The sequence below is a fragment of the Punica granatum genome, chromosome 3 (genome assembly GCF_007655135.1).
Source record: "Punica granatum isolate Tunisia-2019 chromosome 3, ASM765513v2, whole genome shotgun sequence".
NCBI classification, from domain to species: domain Eukaryota; kingdom Viridiplantae; phylum Streptophyta; class Magnoliopsida; order Myrtales; family Lythraceae; genus Punica; species Punica granatum.
Genome location: NC_045129.1, coordinates 12,124,341 through 12,146,214, shown reverse-complemented (window position 1 = coordinate 12,146,214; position 21,874 = coordinate 12,124,341). Strand labels below are relative to the sequence as shown.

The 21,874-nt window shown below is 35.9% G+C and overlaps 2 protein-coding genes across 5 annotated transcripts; one reads left to right on the top strand and one right to left on the bottom strand.

The window, feature by feature from the left end:
- Positions 1-1,687: 1,687 nt before the first annotated feature.
- Positions 1,688-7,165, bottom strand: LOC116200882 (CBS domain-containing protein CBSCBSPB3-like). Of its 2 annotated transcripts, XM_031531837.1 has the most exons (15): positions 6,693-6,833; positions 6,285-6,346; positions 5,955-6,123; positions 5,731-5,863; positions 5,423-5,593; positions 4,869-4,947; positions 4,646-4,759; positions 4,467-4,533; positions 3,912-4,017; positions 3,774-3,832; positions 3,016-3,122; positions 2,808-2,938; positions 2,615-2,694; positions 2,420-2,509; positions 1,688-2,202 (listed from the first exon to the last, which is right to left on the bottom strand). In XM_031531837.1, the coding sequence occupies exons 3-15, from the start codon at positions 6,027-6,029 to the stop codon at positions 2,029-2,031; spliced, it is 1,386 nt and encodes a 461-aa protein (XP_031387697.1). In that variant the 5' UTR covers positions 6,030-6,123; positions 6,285-6,346; positions 6,693-6,833; the 3' UTR covers positions 1,688-2,028. The 2 variants fall into 2 exon arrangements, with proteins under 2 accessions (XP_031387697.1, XP_031387696.1); XM_031531836.1 differs by lacking the exon at positions 6,285-6,346 and having other exon boundaries at positions 6,693-7,165.
- A 10,565-nt stretch (positions 7,166-17,730) lies between these two features.
- Positions 17,731-21,777, top strand: LOC116201402 (filament-like plant protein 3). Of its 3 annotated transcripts, none has more exons than XM_031532628.1 (5): positions 17,731-18,316; positions 19,018-19,198; positions 19,398-19,578; positions 19,701-21,061; positions 21,181-21,777. In XM_031532628.1, exons 2-5 carry the CDS (start codon positions 19,088-19,090, stop codon positions 21,544-21,546), a joined length of 2,019 nt encoding a protein of 672 aa, XP_031388488.1. In that variant the 5' UTR covers positions 17,731-18,316; positions 19,018-19,087; the 3' UTR covers positions 21,547-21,777. The 3 variants fall into 3 exon arrangements, with proteins under 3 accessions (XP_031388488.1, XP_031388489.1, XP_031388491.1); XM_031532629.1 differs by lacking the exon at positions 17,731-18,316 and adding an exon at positions 18,368-18,772; XM_031532631.1 differs by lacking the exon at positions 17,731-18,316 and adding an exon at positions 18,796-18,905.
- The last annotated feature ends 97 nt before the right edge of the window (positions 21,778-21,874 follow it).

Here is a 21,874-nt window from a genome sequence, read left to right as displayed (position 1 = left end):
AGAAGGTCGTGTAGAATGACAGTTTTGACCCTATATTTGATATAATATTTTTTTCTTTACAATATAATATGAGTTATTTAGGACAATTTAGTAAAATCACTGTTATAATTACAATCAGGGATATTAAGGGTCTCTTTTATATAATAGTTTAGATAGTTGCTAAATTTTATGAGGAGGAATTTTTTTTTTCATTTTTTGGTTCTTAAGAAATTAGAAGCTGACCCGTGCTACGCATGGGAATCATCGATAATTTTACTTGGTGAAAGTGAAAATTGATGTAATAATATATATATAGTTGTTTTCATGAATAATAATATATATACTTAACATAATAAATTGTCATTTCTATAATAAACTTCCGTATCCCGTGATACGCCCCCCTATTATAATTTTTTTAATCTTTGAAAACTCCAAAGAAAATTATAATTATTTTTTTCCCTCCTTTTCGAATATATACAGATTTTTCACAGAGATAAAGATGGAAATTTATTAGCCAAAATTTTGATTAATAAAACTAATGATAGAAAGAAATTAATAGATGGGAGAGAGGAGAGAATGAAGGAAGAAGTAATGGCAAGGGAGAGAGTGAGAAAAGAATTCATTAAATTGAAAAGTGAGTAGTTAATAAAAAAAATTAAATTGCTATTCTATCTTTAATTTAATAGTTATTAACTAATTTTATTATTTTTTAAAGGGTATAATTGAGAGAAGAAAAGTTAGACAAACTAACTTCCTTCTCACATATAGTAATAATGGATGACGGGAATTTTAACAGTAAATAGATCTTTGTTTCATAATAATAAGTTAGAGCATAGAATTATTACAAAACAAACAAATAACAAAAACTAATTATATGTTCTTTCTAAGACTAAGCTAACAAATTGATCACAAATATATCGCACGAGAAATTAGCCCTGAAAGATTTGACTAGATTAATCGGTCTCGTCATCCAAAAGATTTACACAAGTTAGATCTCCCCATCTTATTTTTCATCTCGTTCCTGATTGAAAAAATCGGCAGCCAGCTCCCCCAATGCGGGAGATGGCTGGCCAAGGGACCCTAACTTTTATAAATACTCAAGAAACCAATTGCTTCTGCTGAAAATCTTTCATAAACTAATTATTCAAGCGTGATATCTTTTAGGACCAAATTTTCAATTTAGCCTTCTCTTTAATGATATTATTATAGGAGCAACTTATGATTTTTATTTTGTCCCATTTGGAACGCAGGAATGGAATAGATTGAAATAGAATGTTCATTTCTTCATTGCACTTCATTTTCTTATTAGTGTCTCTTACATCAGTTGAAAATGACATTCCATCATTATCATTTTCTTTATTTATTTATTTTGATGAAATGAACATTTCCTCAATTAAGAAAAAAAATGATCATTCTTTCATTTCATGCGATATATTGTGAACTATCATATATATATATATATATATATTTAAGAATATATATAACATGATATCTTGATAAATCAATCTAATATTATAATTATATTCCTTCATTTTGTGATAATCATTAAAAAAAATTACATTTTTTGATTCAATACTATTACATTTCCCTATATAAAATCTATTATTTTCATTCCATTTCGATCGGACGTACAGAACGGAACCCAAAGGAAATGCAACTGTCAATAAATAAAAAGTGCATATAGCAACTCGCATCGCAGCGATCAGGATTTTGCCTAAAAAAGAATATAAATATATAAACATTTAAGAAAAGGCCAAAATGCATTGATTCAACGAGGAAGAAGAAAAGCCACAAAAGCACTGCTCATGAGCAAAGAGCAGCTTCAGCCTTGTCAACAAAAATAAAGGGGGAGAGATGCATCCAACCCTCCATTCAAAAAGCCTGTCTCCAAGGGCCTTGTTGCCCTTTTCCCCGTTTTCTTCTTTACTATAATATAATACTTACACCTCTATCGGTTAAGTAATTCGTATCGAGGTGACTTATTTCAAACTTTGCCCTCGTCGTGACGTCAAAAAACCGTAACTCGGGATCGGGAACCCCAAAAAAAATTTACAACTTTGTGCGCTTCAAGTAGACCAGTACCCCGATGCCTGCCACCACGACTGCCCCTGCCAGAAGACCTGCCCCCAGGGTACTCCCAGATTTTTCGACTGCCATATCAGCTTGGGAATTCGAACTTGGTTGCTTGCTGCCATCCGAGAAGTCAAGATGCAACTTTAAGACCTACGACCACCGAAAACGACAGAATCCAAAGTTACCACTTATCTACGAAGAGTAATAGAAGCAAAGTAATGATGTGGGCACTTGAAATTGACAACTATACGAACCAGAAAAATAATGTGTACTATTTTACAATTTGAACAATATAACCAATCACCTGAAAGATCTTGCCGCATAAGGGGTAAAAATTAAAGTACACAGCTGGTGGCCAAGATCGTACCTTCATTCCCATTGATCTTGCATAGCTTACAGCAGCCACAAGGTCGCCATCGGTGGCCAACAAAACTTTGTCCCCTTCTTCATCTTCATACTACCAAAAAGAAATTCGAGGATTTAAAACGGATATTGACACACACAAATATCAGCCTTGAAGCCATAAGAACAAAGGAAACGAATGCCCAAAATCCAATCTCACCAGGAGATGTGGCCGCTGATCATCACCAGCCCCAACCCTTTGCACGACAGCGGACAAAAGTTCTTCCAAATGCTCCGTGCCTGATAAAGTAAGCAACCACAACCAAATCAATCTATTTTGTGTTGAACCACATAGTTCTCTAAGAGCTTCCCACAGTGCAAATCTTCATACCACTCAATAACAACCCACTTACCACTATTTACCCTGTGAACGCGACCTTTAAGGTCCTCAAACTTAAAAGCGAAGGAAGTCCCGAGACCGAGAGGAGGATAATTGGATTTCCCACTTTCTGGGAGGTCTGATGGCATAACTGCAGACATTTCACTGACAAAATCTTGCAGGATCAGCAGCAGAAATAACCTGCAGAGAAAAGGAGACAAGAACATAGACTAGGGTGGCACCTCTGAGTGTCATAATCATCTACTGGCTCCAAAGCAAGTGCTGAGTCCCAGAACTTTTGCATCATTGTGTTTGCCATATCATTAACAGCTCCAGAGCTGCTTTCAACCTTTATAAGGGGAGAAGAAAAGCAATTACATGTACAGATACAAAGGACATAGTATATCCTAGAATTTACTGGAATTACCATAGAATTGTTTGATAAAAACATATCGAAGATTCAATATGTGGGACCTATACAGTATTTTACTTGGAAGGCATCACTTATGTACCTTTGCAGTGTCTTGTACCTCATATATCACTCTAATATTAGTAGATCAATAGCATCAGTTCTACAAGAATGGATAAAAGTAAGAGAAATGTTCTCATATGCAGTCACAATTGAAACTGTTCTGGCTTTTTTACAAGCATTAAACTTCTATTGCTACTCTTATCATAATATTTGAGAGGATTAAGAGTATATTGGTTCTTCCACTTTGATGATACCAGTTACCAAGATTCAAATCCAACATAGATTGCACCTCAACAGACTTCCCACCTTAACCTTAACTAGGACCATGCCGTTTCTCTTATGAAAAGATCTTTACAGCCATATCAAAGTCAAAAAGATGCTCAAATTATAAGAGCAGGCATTTTGCTCTATTTAGGTTTCTCACCCATCTAACATGTTCCATAAGGCATAACATCCTAGAGTTCGGGACATTCTCTCCTGCTGGATAATTAAAAGCATATAAAGTTGCCAAATGGAAGTAAAGTTTACCATGGAGATTGCTGCATGAGTTATCTGCAAAACATCAACACAAGCAGCAATGCAGCCATCTGCAGAAAAGAAGCTATTCAATGGTATTTCCACTTAAGACGTGACTCTTTTGTCCCGTCAACATAATTAGACACTCACCTTTGTCAACTACTGGAAGGTGCAAGAACTTCCCATCATGCATTATATGCAATGCATCAAGGATAGTCGTGTCTAATGTAGCACATTCTGGGTTCGGCGTCATTACCTAGAGATTTCAAGATGACATCAAAGTTGAGAGAGCTTCAACAACAATAAGAAAACCAAGAATAGGCAGAGCTGAAACCAAATTTCTACTTAGCCATAGATCCAAAAAAGAATAACATAAATTATCTATTGCATCTTCCATTTGAAAACATCCTAACTTCAATGCCAACTCTCCATAAAGTAGGTGAAGTTGCAGTGCAAGAAAACCTTTTTTTGCTTAATTTAACAATTCAGAGGCTCTTATGGATGACAGTATAATAGCATATAAATTTCTACTATGCCTCCTCACAGCATCCACAGAATAGAAAATAATCACGCTCCACAAACCAATATATAGAGCAACCATGTCATGAATCAACTCAAAGTGAATTTTTGTTCAGGCTAAATATTAATTTCCATGAAAAAGAGATGGATATAAGATTTTGGATTCAGATGTTTACTGGGACCAACCTTTTCAACCAGAGTCAACTCAGGTGAAAGATTTTGTGCCACCACCCGCATAAGGATATCCTTCGAACTACAATTCAGCAAATTGCAAGCAAGGGTAAAAAATGTACTAAATGGGACGTCAAAAAGGGAAATCACAAAGCACAATAAAAGAGAGCCAAATCTCGAGTGACGTAATTTACGTTAATATTCCTTGAATCTTGCTCCCTGTCGAAACAATTACTGAATTCACCCGGAACTCCCGCATCTTCTTAGCAGCAACATAAACTGGATCGGAGAGAGAGACTATTGCAACCCTGACATCATATCAAGGATATAACACTTGATAATGGTGACACAACCTTAAAACCTCTAACTTAAAGTCACAATAAAACAATGCCATAAGTGAAAGTGAAAGATTATTACTTTGTATTCTCGGAGATGATACTTGACAAAGAAGGCTTGAACATCCGCTCCCTCAAACTTTCTATGAATGCATAAGGAGCTGAAATGAATTCAAACACAGAATATTTTGACTTAGTGCAAAGTGATATATGCTCAAAAAGTGGGGTAAGAATCAGACAGAAACTGGTAAGTAACCAAAAGATAACAATTTAGTCTACAATACATCTCTGCATTGCTCATCCATTGCCATCCAGGCGGGTGGTTCAAAAAGTATACAACACATATAGTCCAGCAGAGAATCACTGTGACTTGTCAATCAAGTTGGGAATCATAAAAATTGCTTATAAATAAAGGAGAGCCAAAGCAAAAGCAGAGACAAAACTTTATAAAATCGTTGTCTCTAAGCTCTTGTCATGCAAAAGTTCTAACATTCCTTGCATGCTCCAAGTTTTAAGTAGTTTCTAAGCTAAAGTACGGCCCTTTTTAACTTATCCTTTTCTTCCAATGAAGCAACTTGGATAGACGATAAAATATTCGCAGTAATATCATAATTTCAAGAAATGTTATTGACCAACCAGAAAAATTGTTTCCCCATTGGCGCTCAACTCCTTCAACAGCAGCAGCAATTGCACTTCCCTGTTCAGCGGCCTTCTCCATTCTTGAAATAGCATCATAGAGGCACTTTGTGATATCCAACAAGGCAATAACTTCACCATTCTCCACAACTGGAAGGTGCCTAAATTTACCTGCCACAGAAAATGGAAAAATCTTCTTATGAAAAAGAACCAGGAGGGAGTGAATATAACATTAAGCACATTAGTAATAGAGGTTCACTATTTCTATAGGGCCATCAGAAGCCTTTTTCATAAAAGATAACATGTACCCTGAACCATCTTCTGAAGAGCTTCAATGGCCAATGTATCAGAGGTAACAAATATAGGGTTCCTTGTCATGATCTTGGACACAATAGTCTGCTCCGGTCTCAACCCCTCAGCTATAACTCTAGTAGCAATATCCTGACAACATGATTCATATAACAGTAAAAAAAACATAAACAAGAAAATAAAATCCCAAAGAGATTTAAAAGCATCACATCAGCATCCAAACCTTATCAGTAACAATTCCCGAAAGCAAAGCACTGGAATCAGTCAACAGAACGGCATCAACCCTACGAGCAGCCATGCGCCTACATGCATCTGATACTGTTGTTCCCTCAGGAATCGTGAGTGCTTTCGACAACCTCAGCTTCTTGACTGTCCTCTCTCCACTAACAGAACTGCACCAATTTGATAGGCAAGTGGGCATAATTAACCACCAAGAACCTCCCAAAAAAGAATTTCAAGTTTTTATTTGAGATGCAACTTTCAGCTAAAAAGTAATTAGAGGCATCAGAAATGATAGTCGCCAAAAAATTCAAAATTTTATCTGAGCAGTAACTTCCAGCTAAAAAGTAATCTCAGAGAGGCATCAACAATGATCCTCGAACTCAGCGGCAGCACCTGTTTCACAGAACCGCAAAAACCGAAACATATTCTCAGCTCTATACTTGGTCTAGGATAGCTGACCTATGATCAAAAAATACCTTTCCCAAACTAAATGGTACCAGAACAAAAATGGGACACGAGTCTACCACCCAATCACTTCAAACAAACGTCTTCGATAGATTGAAATTAACTTTGGAAGCTGTCCGACTATCTCAATTAAGACCAAATCTTACCGAAATATGAGAGTCAAACATCCAAACGACAATGAAAACTGCATATGAACAGAATAAACGAAACCTTCCCACAAAAAAAAAACAATTAATTTCCTAAAGAAGATGCAGAGGATTAGAGGAGCACTCACGATGGAGCAGGCGGCGAGGAAGGCTTAGAGGTATTCCCATTCGTGGCAGTGCCGTTCACGTTCTCCGATTGGGACGATTTCTTGGGGGCGGCGGGCGCAGGCGCCTTCTTCTGCTGGAAGCTGGTCCTCCTGGGCCCCGGCGGAGCCCCCACCTGGCCGCTCATCTTCCAAGGACGAAATCGAAGCTAGGGTTTAAGAATTTGACGACGAGGGTACCAATCAAATGAAAGAAGCCCTAGGATAATCGAGCTCAGAGAGAGGACCCACGCGAGAGAGAGAGATAGAAAGAGAGGCGAGGGTTCTTCCGCCCTTCGGATGGATGGGTCTCAGAACCCCCGTCTTCTCCTTCTTCTGCTGATTGTTGCTTCTTCTTCTTCTTCTTCTGCTTCTTCTCTTCCTCGTCCCCTCTCTCTCTCTCTCTTCCCCTCCGGTCGGACTCGGAGGGCTCTTTTATTTTGTAAATCCCAGGTGGGAAATGAGTGTATTCAAATGACAGTTATATTAAAGACAAAAATGATATTTTTGTTCTTTTATTTTTTCCATTTCTATTATTTTTTTCTCATTTATTTTAGGGGATTTTTAGTTTTTCAAACAAAAAAAAAATCACAAATTTCCTGTGGTCTCAGGTCTGTCTGTGGATTCGGCTGGGGTTTGCCGGTTTATGTGTCGCCCAGGTTGTGGTGCTCTCACTCAAGGATTTTTCGACAAATAATAATATGCAATAGCAAATCCATTTTGAGCATCACAAAAAAAAAATAAAAATTGTCTTTTTCAGTGCTTACTACAGTACTCGGAATACTAATGAGCCCCTACTAATTCATTTTGAGCTTTGATTGATCGATTAAGAGATAAATCTCTCAATCTGGATTTTTACCACTCATAAGATTCGAATTCGAGATCAAAAAATTATTTTCGATAATACTTGTGTTCAACAATACGCTTCAAGGCAAGGACACGAGCACTTTTTTGCAACGGTGGTTTATCGGCTACAAGAAAAAGAGGAAACCGATTTATTTATTCTTCCCTTTTCATAAAAAGAGGACATAGTATAATCACCAAAAAAAAAAGTATATAGCGTAACGACGCACGCTCTCTCATCGTAATCAATAAGTTTTAAGTTTGATATTACGTGGACTATCATTACCCTTTAATTAGCTATTAAGTTTTTATGTCATTATATTAAGTCCATAATCCTCTTTGTAACAAAAAAGGGGAAAAAATCAGGATTGATCGATCTACGTATGTATTATATATACTTCTTAGGTGGTGTTCGGTTGGGGGAAAAAGTTCTGATTTCCCATGTTTGGTTGCTTCATATAGGTCGGATTTGTTATTCAAATTCCCCCTTTCATTCTGCCTTGACCTTGATTTGCAACTGCCTTTCCAAGGTCAAGTTCATCATTTCTGTACTCATTAGGAGCTGAGCCCAAGGTGTAAAATACCCAAAAAAAAAAGCCTCATCTCAGCTCCCTCCAAATATTATTGACGCTACCAGTGTATCTCCATTGTAGCACCTCCGACCTTCCCTCATTGGGCCAGTCTTGGCACGACAAGGCCAAAGCTGACCTCGCCGTGGATAGATCTCCCGGGTAAGATTTGGCAATTGTGAATTTTCGCAACAAAAAACCCTAGCTCACGATCCTCCACCGACTAAGCCTCCACTTCAACTGACGGGGCTCATCCTGAGCTTTATGAGCTAAAAGGCAATCTCCCACCGAGGTCAATGAGGCCAACAACAAGGCTTGCCGCCTCAGCAACCGCGCGGAGGCATGGGAAGAATAGCAAGCTAGGGTTTGTCACAAGCCTCCTAAAGGCCAAATCTCACAACACCAATGAGATCTGCCATTGCGAGGCCAAATTTTGCACTTGTCGTACCAAGATCGACCTGATGAGGTAGGCTGGAGGTCATGCAAAGGGAGGTTAACGGATGGCAGCGACAACGGGAGCAGCATTGTAGCATAGTCACCCGGGGGGGGGGGGGGGGGGGGGGGGGGGGGGGGGGGCGCGCGGTGGTGCGCTGGTGAGGAAGAGCTGAGATTATATTTTAAATTCTTATAATTTGATTATTATTTATATTTAGGTGCATTTTTGTCTTTTTGTATTCTTTATTATCCTATTCTTCATTAATTCCACGGTTCGACGAACAAAGAAATTAAATCAATATCTCAATTTTTGTCCTCCTTAATTCCCATTTTTTTGTCAATTTGAATTCCAATTTCTGTTCCGCAAATCAAACGCCACGTTAAGGGAAGTAAATTGTGGACTCATTTGCAAAGAAAATTATCAATTAATTTTTCACCAAAAAAAAAATCAATTAATTTAAGTAAGGAGCATTCCTAGTGACCCGATATAAGATTAAGAAAACTATCAAAATATATATAAGAATAAGAAAATTCAGCAAAAAAAGATATATGAATAAGAAAGGAAATTATTAGGAAATCATATTGAGCCCAAAGCCCACAGCTTTAAATAGAAAAGAATAGACACTGTTTTTTTTAATGACTAAGATAGGACACTTTTATTTTGTAATAAACTTTCCAACATAATATCTCTTTATCTTAACCTGCATGTATCACTCTGCCCGAAAATGAACGAAGACTTACAAGATGGAATGAGTCATTTATGATTTCTTTAAAAATTTTAAGTAAAAAAAGAAAACATACTCAAGGAAATGAAAAAGAAAAATGGAAGAGAACGGGAGGTGGGGTGGAAGAAACGAAAGAGGAAAGGAGAGGGAAAGGGAAAATGGAACGTAGCACAAGGACATGAGAGGAGAAAATTGTGGAGAGCTTTAACAATAATGATTTTTTCAGTTCTATCCATACATTTGACGTGATATTTGTCTTCATTTTAATATAATTGTAGTTGTTTAGGGCAGTTTGGCAAAATCACAGCTAAAATAATTATGAGGGACAAAAAAGGTTTCCATTATTATATAGTACTAGGTATAGTCCCGCGCGTTGCACATGTATATGATGAAATTAACAAAATCTAATTTATTCTAAGTTTATGGAGCTTTTGAGAGATTTTTTCTTTTTTAAGACTGTCCTTTCCATCGAATTCTCGAATTATATGCACGTACATACCTCATAGTCGAGGAATGTGGCGACGATGTTTGGGATGGGGACCGAGAGCTCGAGCTAAGCAAGTTGTAAAGGAGAAGTCGCTTTTCCAACCGTGTATCTTGCGATTGCTTCTACATTACATATGATCCTCTCTTTCTCGTTACCTTCTTTTGATTCTTGTTCTATTCCATTATTGATAATCTTCACTTCACCTCTTTTTTGTTTATCGCCCTGATTGCACGATCTTGTGATGATGATTTGTCCTCCAAATATCCAAATACGCTCCATTCACGCCATCTAAAGCATTGACGATATCTCTTCTCTAATTTGAATATATCTAGACTTAAATTTCCATTAAACCCTAATTCTCTTTCTAAAGCAAGAATTGTGGATTATGTGTTTGTATATATACATTATACATACATGCGCGGTACAAAGTTGTAGTTGTGAAAATTAATAAGCACAAGAAACGATGAGATATGCATGTATATATGCATGAAATTCATGAACTTCTAGATCGAGAATTAATTTGTTTGAGCAATTCAAAAGACGAATACATGAATCTCTTGTTATGAATTAAATTATTCTAGTAGTTCAACGGCCGATAAAAGCACGAGCTAAGGGTTTAAAAAAAAGTCCTGGGAAAATTTATTTAGAAAAGGACATATTAATTCAGACCAGTTGAATTGCATTTTCTGTGGACATGATCTTGAGTCTGGATCTCATCTCTTCTTGCACTGCTCACCGTATTGGAATATTTGGAGCTTTTTCTATCTTGGTGAGGCTGCTCAAGGGCTATTACAGATGATTTTCCCGCCCAATTTCTCCGATGGTCGTAGTGTGTTGTTGGCAAATTTCAGAGAAAGGTATGAATCGTGCTATCTTTTACCATCGTTTAATCCATCTAGCTTGCAAGAAATGAGGTTGTTTTCAATGCTAAGGATACCACACTCGACGATCTGATCCATATGGTATTTAATCGACTTGCTATGTTGGTAAAATCCATCCGGGATGATTTTCCTTATTTTGTTGCTGATATTTATCGCTTTTCGGAGGGTATTCATAGCTTTTCCAATAAGAGGAAGAGTTGTCCTCAAATCTCATGGTCAGCCCCACCTGTTGGCCTGTTTAAGTGGAACATCGACGGATCTTCTCTTGGCAAACCTGATCCCGCGGGTATCGAAGGTGTTCTCAGAGATTCAAATGGTATTATTATTCGTCTATTCTCATGTTCTTCTAGCATTATAGATTGAAATTTTGCTGAGTTGCTTGCAATTAGACGTGCCTTGCAGATCTCTGCTTCGAACTTCATTTTCCTTGGTTTCTCTCTCATCATCTAGTCAGATTCCAAGATTGTTTTATCTTGGATTACTAAGCTATCGACTCGCCATGGATGTGGACATTCAGTTGTCTGCTATGCACTTCACTTTGGTTCGGTACCAACATTCTCATAGAGATTCCAATGTTTAGCTGAATTGGGCGTTGATGTGCCCTCGAATTTTATTGCATGATTCTATGAGTTGTCTTGTATCTCTTTTGTAAGTATTTCCTTGGGCTTCTGGTTGTTTGTGGTTGTAAGAGTTACTTCTGATCCTTTTATAAACCTCTTGTGATTTTCGCCTTCTAAGATCACCTATATTAATGAAATTTAAATGAGTTATACAAAAAAAGTTTTAAAAAAGGTGGAGTTGTGGCACTTTCTCATAAATGCACCTCGTGTTTATATATTATATTGATTGTAGATAGTAGACAATATAGATATTGCCATTAAAAAAGAATAAAATAGTAATGCCAATAACGGTTTGATGATTTACTAGTCATGAAACCGATGCGTTGCACGGGATAGTTCTACTAATTTGAAAAAAAAATATGATTAAAAGTTAAAAAGAAAAATTGCTTGGAGAATCAAAAGTGCAATAAAAATAATAAAATAAATAAATAACATTCGCGTTTAGTGGTAAAAGAACTTACTTTCTGAGATCTTGTTTATAGGGATAACAATACCTTTGGAGAGATGAAACTCATATCACCAATCTTGAAATAGAATATGAAAAAAGCAAAAAATTAGAGAAAAATAAAAGAATGAAAAATTTCAATAAAATGAGTGGAAAAATCAAAGCATAATTTTAATCAACTCACATACTTCTAGTTGAGAGCTGAATAGATTCCTATTTATGTGTGTGATAATTCATATTTATAACTATCATACACAATATAGATAAACTATAATTTGATTTATTATATTTTTTTCGGTGAACAAATCTATTTTTTTTGGAAAGAAATATAATTGATATAAATCTACAAATATTATCTAATCTATTTTTAAAAATAGATATCTCTAAAACAATATAATTCATATATACTTTTTCTTATTATGTATACTAAAAGTTGTCCACATTATATTATATCTATATTATGTATGTATATATAATAATATATACTTATTTTGATGTTAATATTTATGTGATGAAATATTAATTTTTATATTAAAAAATTGAAGATTATTAAATAATGTATACATTATAAAATTAGAAAAAAAATCAGGAAATCGTTTTTTTTTTGCGATGAGATATCTTTTAAAAAATATTTATTAATAAAATAATTTCAAAAATTCAAAATTATAAGAAACCTAGAAGTTCTATTTAGAAAATTCATATTACATCCAACGGAGATTGCTGTATTATTCAAAAGATTTTATGATTTTTTAGTTTCATTAAATGAAATATTATTTCATAAGATTTTATTGCTAATTTTATAATTGAGTATAGTTAAAATTTTAAAAAATGTCAAAAAATAAAGAAAATTTCACTCAAAAACGAAGCATCTAAGGCCATCTTGGATGAAATATTAACTTTCATATTAAAAATTCAAGATTATTAAATAATAGATAAATTATAAAAATTAAATTAATCATATTTTATGATGAGATATCTTTTTTAAAAAATTTATTAAAAAATCAATTCGTAAATAAAAAAAATTTAAAACCTAGAAAGTCCATTTAGAAAGTTCATATTGCCTTCAATTGGAGATTATTGTAATATCCAAAAGATTTTACAGTATTTTTGATTTTTTAAATGGAATATTATTTCATAAGATTTTGTTGCTAATTTTATAATCAAAGATAATTTAACTTTTAAAAACTCAAAATACCGAGAAAATCCATTCATAAATGAAGCTTTCTGAGCCCATCTGGCTGAGTCCACCTCCTATCTTGCTTTTATATAATATATATATATATATATATATATATATTGAATTAGAACATAATTATCTTAAATTGTATGAAATTCTTGTGCATTTTTAGAGGTAGGATTTATATATCCTTTCAAAATATTAAATATTTAAAAAATTTAGTGCTTTCATGTACAAATTTTAAATAGTAAATAATTGAAATTTTAGTATTCTAAGAACAAATATATGGTATTCCCAAGATCTTGATTTGAATTTTAAAATTTTATTTCAATCTTAAAAAATAATTAATTTTGTATTACATTTAAAATCTTTTTGGTGGCCACATTTTATTTTATGTTTTAGTTAAGTTGTCTTCCAATGGATATAATTTCTTTGTTGGCGATTTCCAACAAATTTAAATGTAACTAAAATTTACTTGAGTATATAATAAATGAGATTGAGTACACAATACTTAGAATAAAATTTTTAAAATATGGAAAAAAGATAATAAAAAAGATAATAATTAAATATTTTTAGAAAATGCAATTAATGTATCGAAATCTCTAGCTCAATATATAATAGAAAATTAAATGAATATGGAAAAAAATTAAAAAAACAAAGATAATAATTAAAAGTATTAATAAATGCAATTTTTAGCACGAATATTTTTTTTCTATTTTTTGTATTGGATGTTCTACTTGAATTGTGAAGAATGAGGATTATTAAAATAACAAACAAATTGGGAGAAAGAACTAATAAGGGCTATGTAATACCTAAATTTATAAATGTAGTCTAGGTACGAAATTGACAAAAGATTAAAAAAAGGAATGGAGACTTGATAGATTAATTTGAGTTCTAACCATATTTACTTGTGTCATAAATATGGGATTGAGGGCAATATGGTACTACAAACAATAAAAGGGGTGTATTAGCCAAATTAGGGATGGAAATAGCCTTAGTCAAATTTAAAATGATAGGCGATTTGTATTCCAATATTCTAAAAATGCATCGAACATTGTAGTACGTTTATAGTTGTATAGTTAACCTATTACTTGGAAATTAATTTTATACAAATAAAATTTTATAAATTAAGAACAAAAATACCTATATAAATTAATTCCAGTAAAGTTTATGCAGATCCAAAGTACAAATAATTGCAGCTTTATGAACATAAAATAATTAATTTTTTATATATGATATAATTTTTATTTGCCATAATAAAATTTTGAATATAAATTTAAAACGATAGGAGATTTATTTTGTAATAATCTAATAATATATTGAACTTTGTACTTATAAGTTTTAGTTCATTTGTAGATTGTACAACTAATCTATCAATTAAAAATTAATTTTTTACAAATAATATTTTCTAGAATCAGGGCAAAAGTATCTAAATAAATTAATTCAAGTAAAATTTCATTTCTAATGTTATTATTTTAAATTAAATTTTACATAAATTAGATATAGAAGTAATTATAATTTATATACTGGCCTTTCTAACACTATTTTAATTACTATTTACCTTCTTAACCTATTTATTTAATAGATATTGACTTTTCTACCATTTACCTATAAACATTTACCTCTCTAATTATATTTATTGTACGTGATATTATAACGTTATATCACGTGCAATAAATATAATTAGATAGATGACTATTTAATTTCTTAACCGTAAATAATTGGCTTACTTTTTCTCTCCCTTTTCAATGCTCAATGACAATAATAGATATAAATTCTCGTACAATCAAGAATGAGGTTTTCATTCTCATAAGTTATATCATAACAATCATCCTATCTCCGGTAGAATTTCAATTGCTCTTTTTTTATATTTGGAATGGAATATGTACTATATTCCTCCGACAAACAGGGTTAGACCTTATTCTATGATATTTAATAATTTAGATTCCTCTTTTATATTCTTTAGCAAGCCTCCAACATATATATATATATATATATATATATAACTAAATGGAACTATTATTTATATCTCATCTGTCATTTCTTTTTAGTTATTGTTTCGAGAAATACATCAATCAATTCCTATTCTTTCTTTCTGTATATTTATGCGCTTCTTCAACATTTTCCTACAATGAAAGAGGGATATTGATTAACTGCACATAATTTTGACGAACATAGCTTTGAAGGCGTTGTTATCTTTCTAGGACCTATTCTAGGTGGCACTAACTTCTAATTGATGAACGCAGGTCATTCTTAGGGATCATGGACCCCGAAAAATTTTAAAGTTCGCCCTCCTCTTCCCGAATCCTGTATTCATCGATCCCCCATTATTCAAGCTGCTGGATGGAATATCAAAAGATTGATGGATCGATATTCGATTTAAAAGGAGTAATTTTTGTTATTACGTAACACATGTTACTTTGGGAGCAACTACTTTGAGATCTATTCTAGTAATTAAAACAAACTGTTAAGATTCGTTTTAACAAAAAAAACAGATGATTGTGTCCCTCAATAATGAACTTTGATTGGCACATGGTATCCCAACATTATTATGATAGTGTCCCATGTAATGGTCATTCTCTGCACGGCATAACCCTCTTGAAAAATGCGATCCAATCATGTGCCCTAAACTATCACCACACACAAGAGAATCCGCTTTTTGAAATGTCCCTTCCATATAAATTTAGAGATATATATTCTCAGTAGAATATGATATGATATGACTGATTCAGTAAATAAAGTCAATCGCGTTTAAAATTTGCATCCGTTGATATCTTTTGTCAGATTTATTAGTACATTGCATGCACCCACGAAACGGTGTGATAATTGAGTTGCTGGTATTCATTTAGTTAAGAACCGAAGACATACAATATAATAATCTCTAATGAGTTGTCTGATTTCCTTAATTTGAGCATTGATAAGAAATCTTTCAATGGTAGGGTGGGGCCCACCGTAGGGACATGTATATTATAGTAGATCGGGATTGGGTGGGGTTGGAACATACATGCAATGCACGTCATGATCATTGACGTTTGGGACACAATAATACTAATAAGATTAATAATTGTCACCCCTTCCCCCTCCTTTTGAGTTGTTTTATTTTGTTGCCATTCTATTTTCATGTCAAATAACAAAAATACCTTCATTTTATTTTTATTTTTTAAAAAAAGAGAATAAAATGATCTCAAGCAGACGTACTTTGTCGAAAAATCTCTATTTTTCCTTTGCTTAGCTAAGTCTGCTCCATCATCTTCTTCTTGCTATTACGTGCGTCTAAGACAAAAGCGATTGATATGATTCTTATTTAGTTAGCAATGTCTTAAACATGGCTCTGTTTTCATTTTCCTTTCGAGAATCAAAGAAGATTACGACTTGATTGCTTGTTTCCTCAGGCCATTTGTGGAATGGCTTTCTCTTTGCCTTTGCCAATCAATATTAGAGAAGGATAAGACTTGATCTCAAGCAAATCTAATGGTCATACCTCATTAGTACGTGAGAAGAACTAGCAAAGTTATTATAATTAACAATAGTTCTGACAATCACTCAAATGATTAATACCTATTTTTCGAGAAAATATTAGATGAGACTAACATATACACTATGATGTGCAACTCTCTACTCAGCATATGGCACACTATCATGTGAAGCCACAACATTTATTTTTTAATAATTTATTGACTTTAACCAATAGCCACCACATTGGTACGTTAGTATCATCCAATATTATCTCTCAATTTCTTATTTATTGCAATTTGATAGATATTTCCTTACATCATGTGACATGGTTGTATCACTAAAGAATTTTCCGTGGACCCCAGTGTCTGCACTTGAGATTCCTAAGATGTTCCTATGCTTTTGAAAGAGATGCGATGAGTTTTGCTAAATCTTCTAATATATATATATAAATATATATAATATGTGTGTGTATTTTGGTGAAAGCTAAATCTTTCTAATTATCCTCCCAAGTAATTAGAGTAGCATAAGATCTAATCTTGCCAAAATTCAGTGGCATTTTATTAAATATGATAATTAAAAAGATAATTAGGCATACTTTTTAAGGGGATTTAATATTTTTTTGTAATTATTCAATTGGTTTGATAAGTACTTCTAATCATACTTACCATATGTCACAGTCACATTAAAAACTTTCCGTTTGTCCTCTTTTTTCCATTAATATTTTTTTTCTTTTACGCTCATTATGGTATTATTTCCTTTTAAATTGTGGCGAAATTATGGTATTATTTGTGATTTTCTTGCCAAATGATTATTCCTTTATCAAACTTGTAAGATAAGAACACGTTTCAAAAGTAGAAATAGTGTAATTTGATTCACATTATCAGCACATTTCCATTTTTAAGAAAATTAGCAAAGATTTTATAGAATTATTTTTTTCGGTGTTAACCTCTCATACGAAAGCCCAATCGGGCTCTGACTAATCCAATCGAGCTGGGCCGGCCCAGTAAAGTTCTTCCAACGTGGATTTTTCTCATTCACAAGACTCGAAACTCGAGACCTCACTTAATGGGAACAAGCGCCGAACTATTTGAACCAATCCACGTTAGTTTTTGCAGAATTATTTACTACTATGAGACAGCTGATTAATGTCGAAAGAACAAAAAGAAAGCAAAAAAGAAAAAAGAAAAAAAAGCATGCAAACTCTTGCTCAATGTAAAAGCTGAAATAAGGATTGAGACTCTGGCCAAAATTTCGGTGCAGCTGTATATGTAGATTGACAATTCAGCTTTTTTCATGATTGTTGTCGACAACATCCGACTCGACTCATAGGCAACAATCATAAATTTTCTAAACTAGATTGTGACCGCAGTCCGGGGCCTCGTCTTAAAAAAAAAAAAAAAAGCAGCTTGTTTCAATACATCGAGAACACCTTGGAGACGTAAAAATTTTGCACTTTCTGAGCTTCATGTTCGAGGGCTGCAATGGTTTATTCGGCCCGACTTCCGAAACAAGAAGATCTTGGAGGAGGAGGAGAAGGACAGTGTGGTGACCAAGATTCGTGTCAGACAGACAGAGGCCAATGGGAAAGGGCGGGAATGACGCTGGTACTGGGTTCGAAGAAAAACACGAAAACGGGGACAAGACAGACCAATCCTTGTGACGACAATTAATCATTCAACCAATAAATTATATCTATAAAGAAAGAAAGCTCCACCCATTTCAAACCACTGCCTGCCTCTCCCATCATCACTACTTCACACTGTGGAACATCGTGATGTTTATTTATTGAATAGACACACAGAGATAGGAAGACACAGAGAGAGAGAGAGAGAGAGAGAGAGAGAGGATGGAGGAATAATCAATCAGCTCTGAAGCAAAATCGCCCACCAAGGCAGTGCAGAATTCCTCTCTGACATGCTCTGTTCTGTTCCTCTTGGGATCCACATGGAATGGAAATCATTTTTCAAAAAGGTGGGACTTCTGGGATCCATTAGTTTAATTTAATTTGCAATGAGGGAGGGGAGGGGAGGGGAGGGGGGGAAGACTCCATTGTTGGAGATCTTGTGGATCTTCTTTAAGCTTTTGGCCTTGATGGGTCTCTGGCTTTCGGGTTCTTGATGAAGGGGTCAATTCCAAAATAATTTTTGGAGGGGGCGATATTTGTTTCTTGATGATGGGGGGAAGTGGGTCTTCTTTCTTCTTCCTCCCGTCACTTTATGAAGCCTCTACAGATATTTTTCTGTAATGGGTTTCGGCTGTTTCCACTGCCCCCATATCGCATTCTTCTTGTGGTCCTCTTCCTTCTCTCTCTCTCTCCACCCTCTCTCTGTCTGTCTGTCTGTCACTCTCTGTCTGGGTCTGTCAAGGGTATGGCGTGAACTTGGGGGGACTGGTTAGGTGACAATTGTACATACAAAGTAGCTCAAGGTTTGTTCTCCAAGTAATTTCGCAGTTTCAATTGCTTTCTACTCTGCAAGGAGTAAGCTTCAATTTCTGCAATGGTATTCAATTGGGAAGGTGGATAGATTGGTCAAGAAGGGAAGTGCAGTCTAAGCAAGAAGTTGGAATTACCTCGAAAATCCCATCTTTTTTATGGTTGAAACAGCTTTGTCTGATGATTTTGCCCTTTTGTCTAGCTTACATTTGTCAATTTGATTTTTGGGTGTTTCCAGAGGAGATGCGGGTAGTAGTTGAGAAGAGGAAGGGGGAGACAGGTACTGGCAGAAGTGCTTGAAGTCGAACATGGACCGGAGAAGCTGGCTGTGGCGGCGGAAGTCCTCTGAGAAAAGTCTCGGAGAGACCGAGAGTTCCGGTTCCATTTCTTCTCACTCGGAAAGGTTCTCCGATGAACAGGTCAGAAGATTTATCTCAGTACGAGGAATGGACACTTTCACCTTGTTCTCTGAGCGAAAAACTTCAATATTAGTTTCGATTGCAACATATTTCTTTCGTGTTATTTTTTGCTCAATTGGATTCGATTTCTTCAGCATTGTCATTCGAAAAGAATTGCAGTTCGATATAGTGTCTGATGTTTCTTAGCTTGTTACTGAAGGCATTTGCAGCCCATAGCTCTCAATCCCTCGAAGTCACATCTAAAGTTGTTGTTGCCGAGGAAGATGTGAACGACCGGGTGGAGACTTTGTCGGAGAGATTATCTGCTGCTCTTCTCAACATCAATGCCAAGGAAGAATTAGTAAAGCAGCACGCAAAGGTTGCAGAAGAAGCAGTCACAGGTATTATCAGCAACCCGCTCTCTCATCACCAATGCTTTCTGGAATTTCTGCCCTTGATTCTCCTTCAAAAGCTGGACATTATTTTCCATTTGATTCCATTCCTAGTTCGTGATTAATCCCAGGATGGGAGAAGGCAGAGAACGAGGTCTCGGTCTTAAAGAAGCAGCTAGAGTCTGCAACAGAGAGGAACTCATCGCTTGAGAATCGGGTAACTCATCTTGATGGAGCACTCAAGGAATGCCTGAGGCAGCTCCGTCAATCAAGAGAAGAGCAAGAGGTGAGGATCAATGAAGTAATCGCGGAGAAGACTCGTGAGTGGGAATTGATCAACTCTGATCTCCGTCCGAAGCTTGATGCCGCTGAGAGACAGAACTCGGCCCTCAAATCTGAGCTCCTTTCCCGAGTTGCGGAGTTAGAGGTCAGAACCATCGAGCTGGACCTGAGCACTAAGGCTGCTGAAACGGCAAGCAAGCAAAACTTGGAGAGCATAAAGAAGGTGGCTAAGCTTGAAGCAGAGATCCGCAGGCTAAAAGCTGAGGCTCGCAAAGCAGCGTCTGCTTCATCATTCTGTATTGAGTCGTTCACAGATAGCCAATCGGATGCCGGGGAGCAGACTCTAGCAGTTGAAAATAGCGCTCGAAATGAATTTGATCCAGTCCTGACCCGTAGGGAGTCCCGCACATTTAACCTTGTCAAGGGACTCAATAATTGGAGGAACGGGAAGACTCTCGGAAAGAACCTCATGGTCCCTTCATTGGAGGCTGATCTGATGGATGATTTTCTTGAAATGGAAAGGCTCGCAGGTTTGCCGGATGCAGAAGCTGGAAGCTCCAGGATTGGGGCCAGAGCTATGTCTGATCAATTTAGAGAAAACCAGCTGAGATCGGAGCTTGATGCCATGATTAATAGAACTTCTGAATTGGAGGAAGAGATTGAGAAGAAGGATGCAGAGAAGGCAGAACTGGAGGCGGCTCTGACGCAGTTCCAAGAACAGCTTGGTAAGTCGGGAAGTTGCCTGAAGGTGACAGAGGTGAGACTAAAAGAGATAGAGTCTCGGACAACTGAACTGGAGGAACAGATTGAGAAGAAGGAAGCGGAGAAGGCAGAACTGCAGGTGTCAGCAAGGCAGTTCCATGAACAGCTCGATAAGTCGGAGAATTGCCTGAAGGAGGCAGAAAAGAGACTAACAGAGCTAGAAACTCGGCTATCAGTGGTGGAAAAATTAAAGGGAGGTGCCGAGGAGAAAATGAAAGCGACCGAGTCACAACTAAGAGATGCCGCAGCCAAGATGGAAAGCTTACGTGATAAAGTTAAATCATTAGAGGAAGAGCTCGGGTTGGAACGGGCTGATAAGCTGGAGAAGGAGGAGAAATGTAGAACTTTGGAGGAAGAGATTTCGAGAATGAGGAAAGAAGTCGAGCTACAACAAAATGCTGAACTTCTGCAGGTGGCTCCTTCCAGTGATGAACTAAAACTGAAGCAGGTTCATTTTCTGTCACCAAGTGCCTGCTTTGCTTATTCATATCATTTTCACCAGTGCGTTGAGTTTCGGTTGTATATTCTGTCTAAGATGGTGCTGATTGTTTGTCATCCACGGAACAGGTGCAGGAGCTAGCAGCTGCTGCCAGCAAATTTGCCGAGTGCCAAAAAACGATCACATCTCTTGGTCAGAAACTGAAGTCGCTTGCATCTTTGGAGGATTTCTTGGTTGAATCTGATGAGATTCCGGGACTTATGAATGAGGAAGATTCGGAGCATCCTCAAAACACAGATGGCCCAAATGAATCAGATCCCTCTGATTCGAATTTACTGAATAGAGAATCCGATTACACAGGAGGCAACTCCACTCCAGAAAAGGCAAGGGAAAGGGGAGGAACAAATCCTTCCCAGAACAGGAATGTCCCTTCCGAGAAGAGTCGACATGGGATCGGGAAGTTCCCTAGCCGAGGTAGAAAGATAGGAAGCTGAACAAAAAATGGTTGAGCAGTTATACCAGTTTCATTTTTGTCTCTGTAGATATATTCTGTTATCAGTAAAAGAAATCGGCGGGAGAGAGATAAAAAAACCCACCTGACCAGGGTCTAGCCATAAGAGCTAAGTGCCTCGCTTGGCAGCTTACCAGGCTGCTTTAACAGATGCATTAGTGAGTTTTGAGCCGTTTCGGACTGATATATTCCTATCGACCATGCTTTAGTCGTACTTGCGCCTGGAATAAGTGGATCTTGTTACAAGTCCCTAAACATCTCCAAACCAACTTTTCTCAAGAACAATACAGACTTTCACACAGTGAATTGTG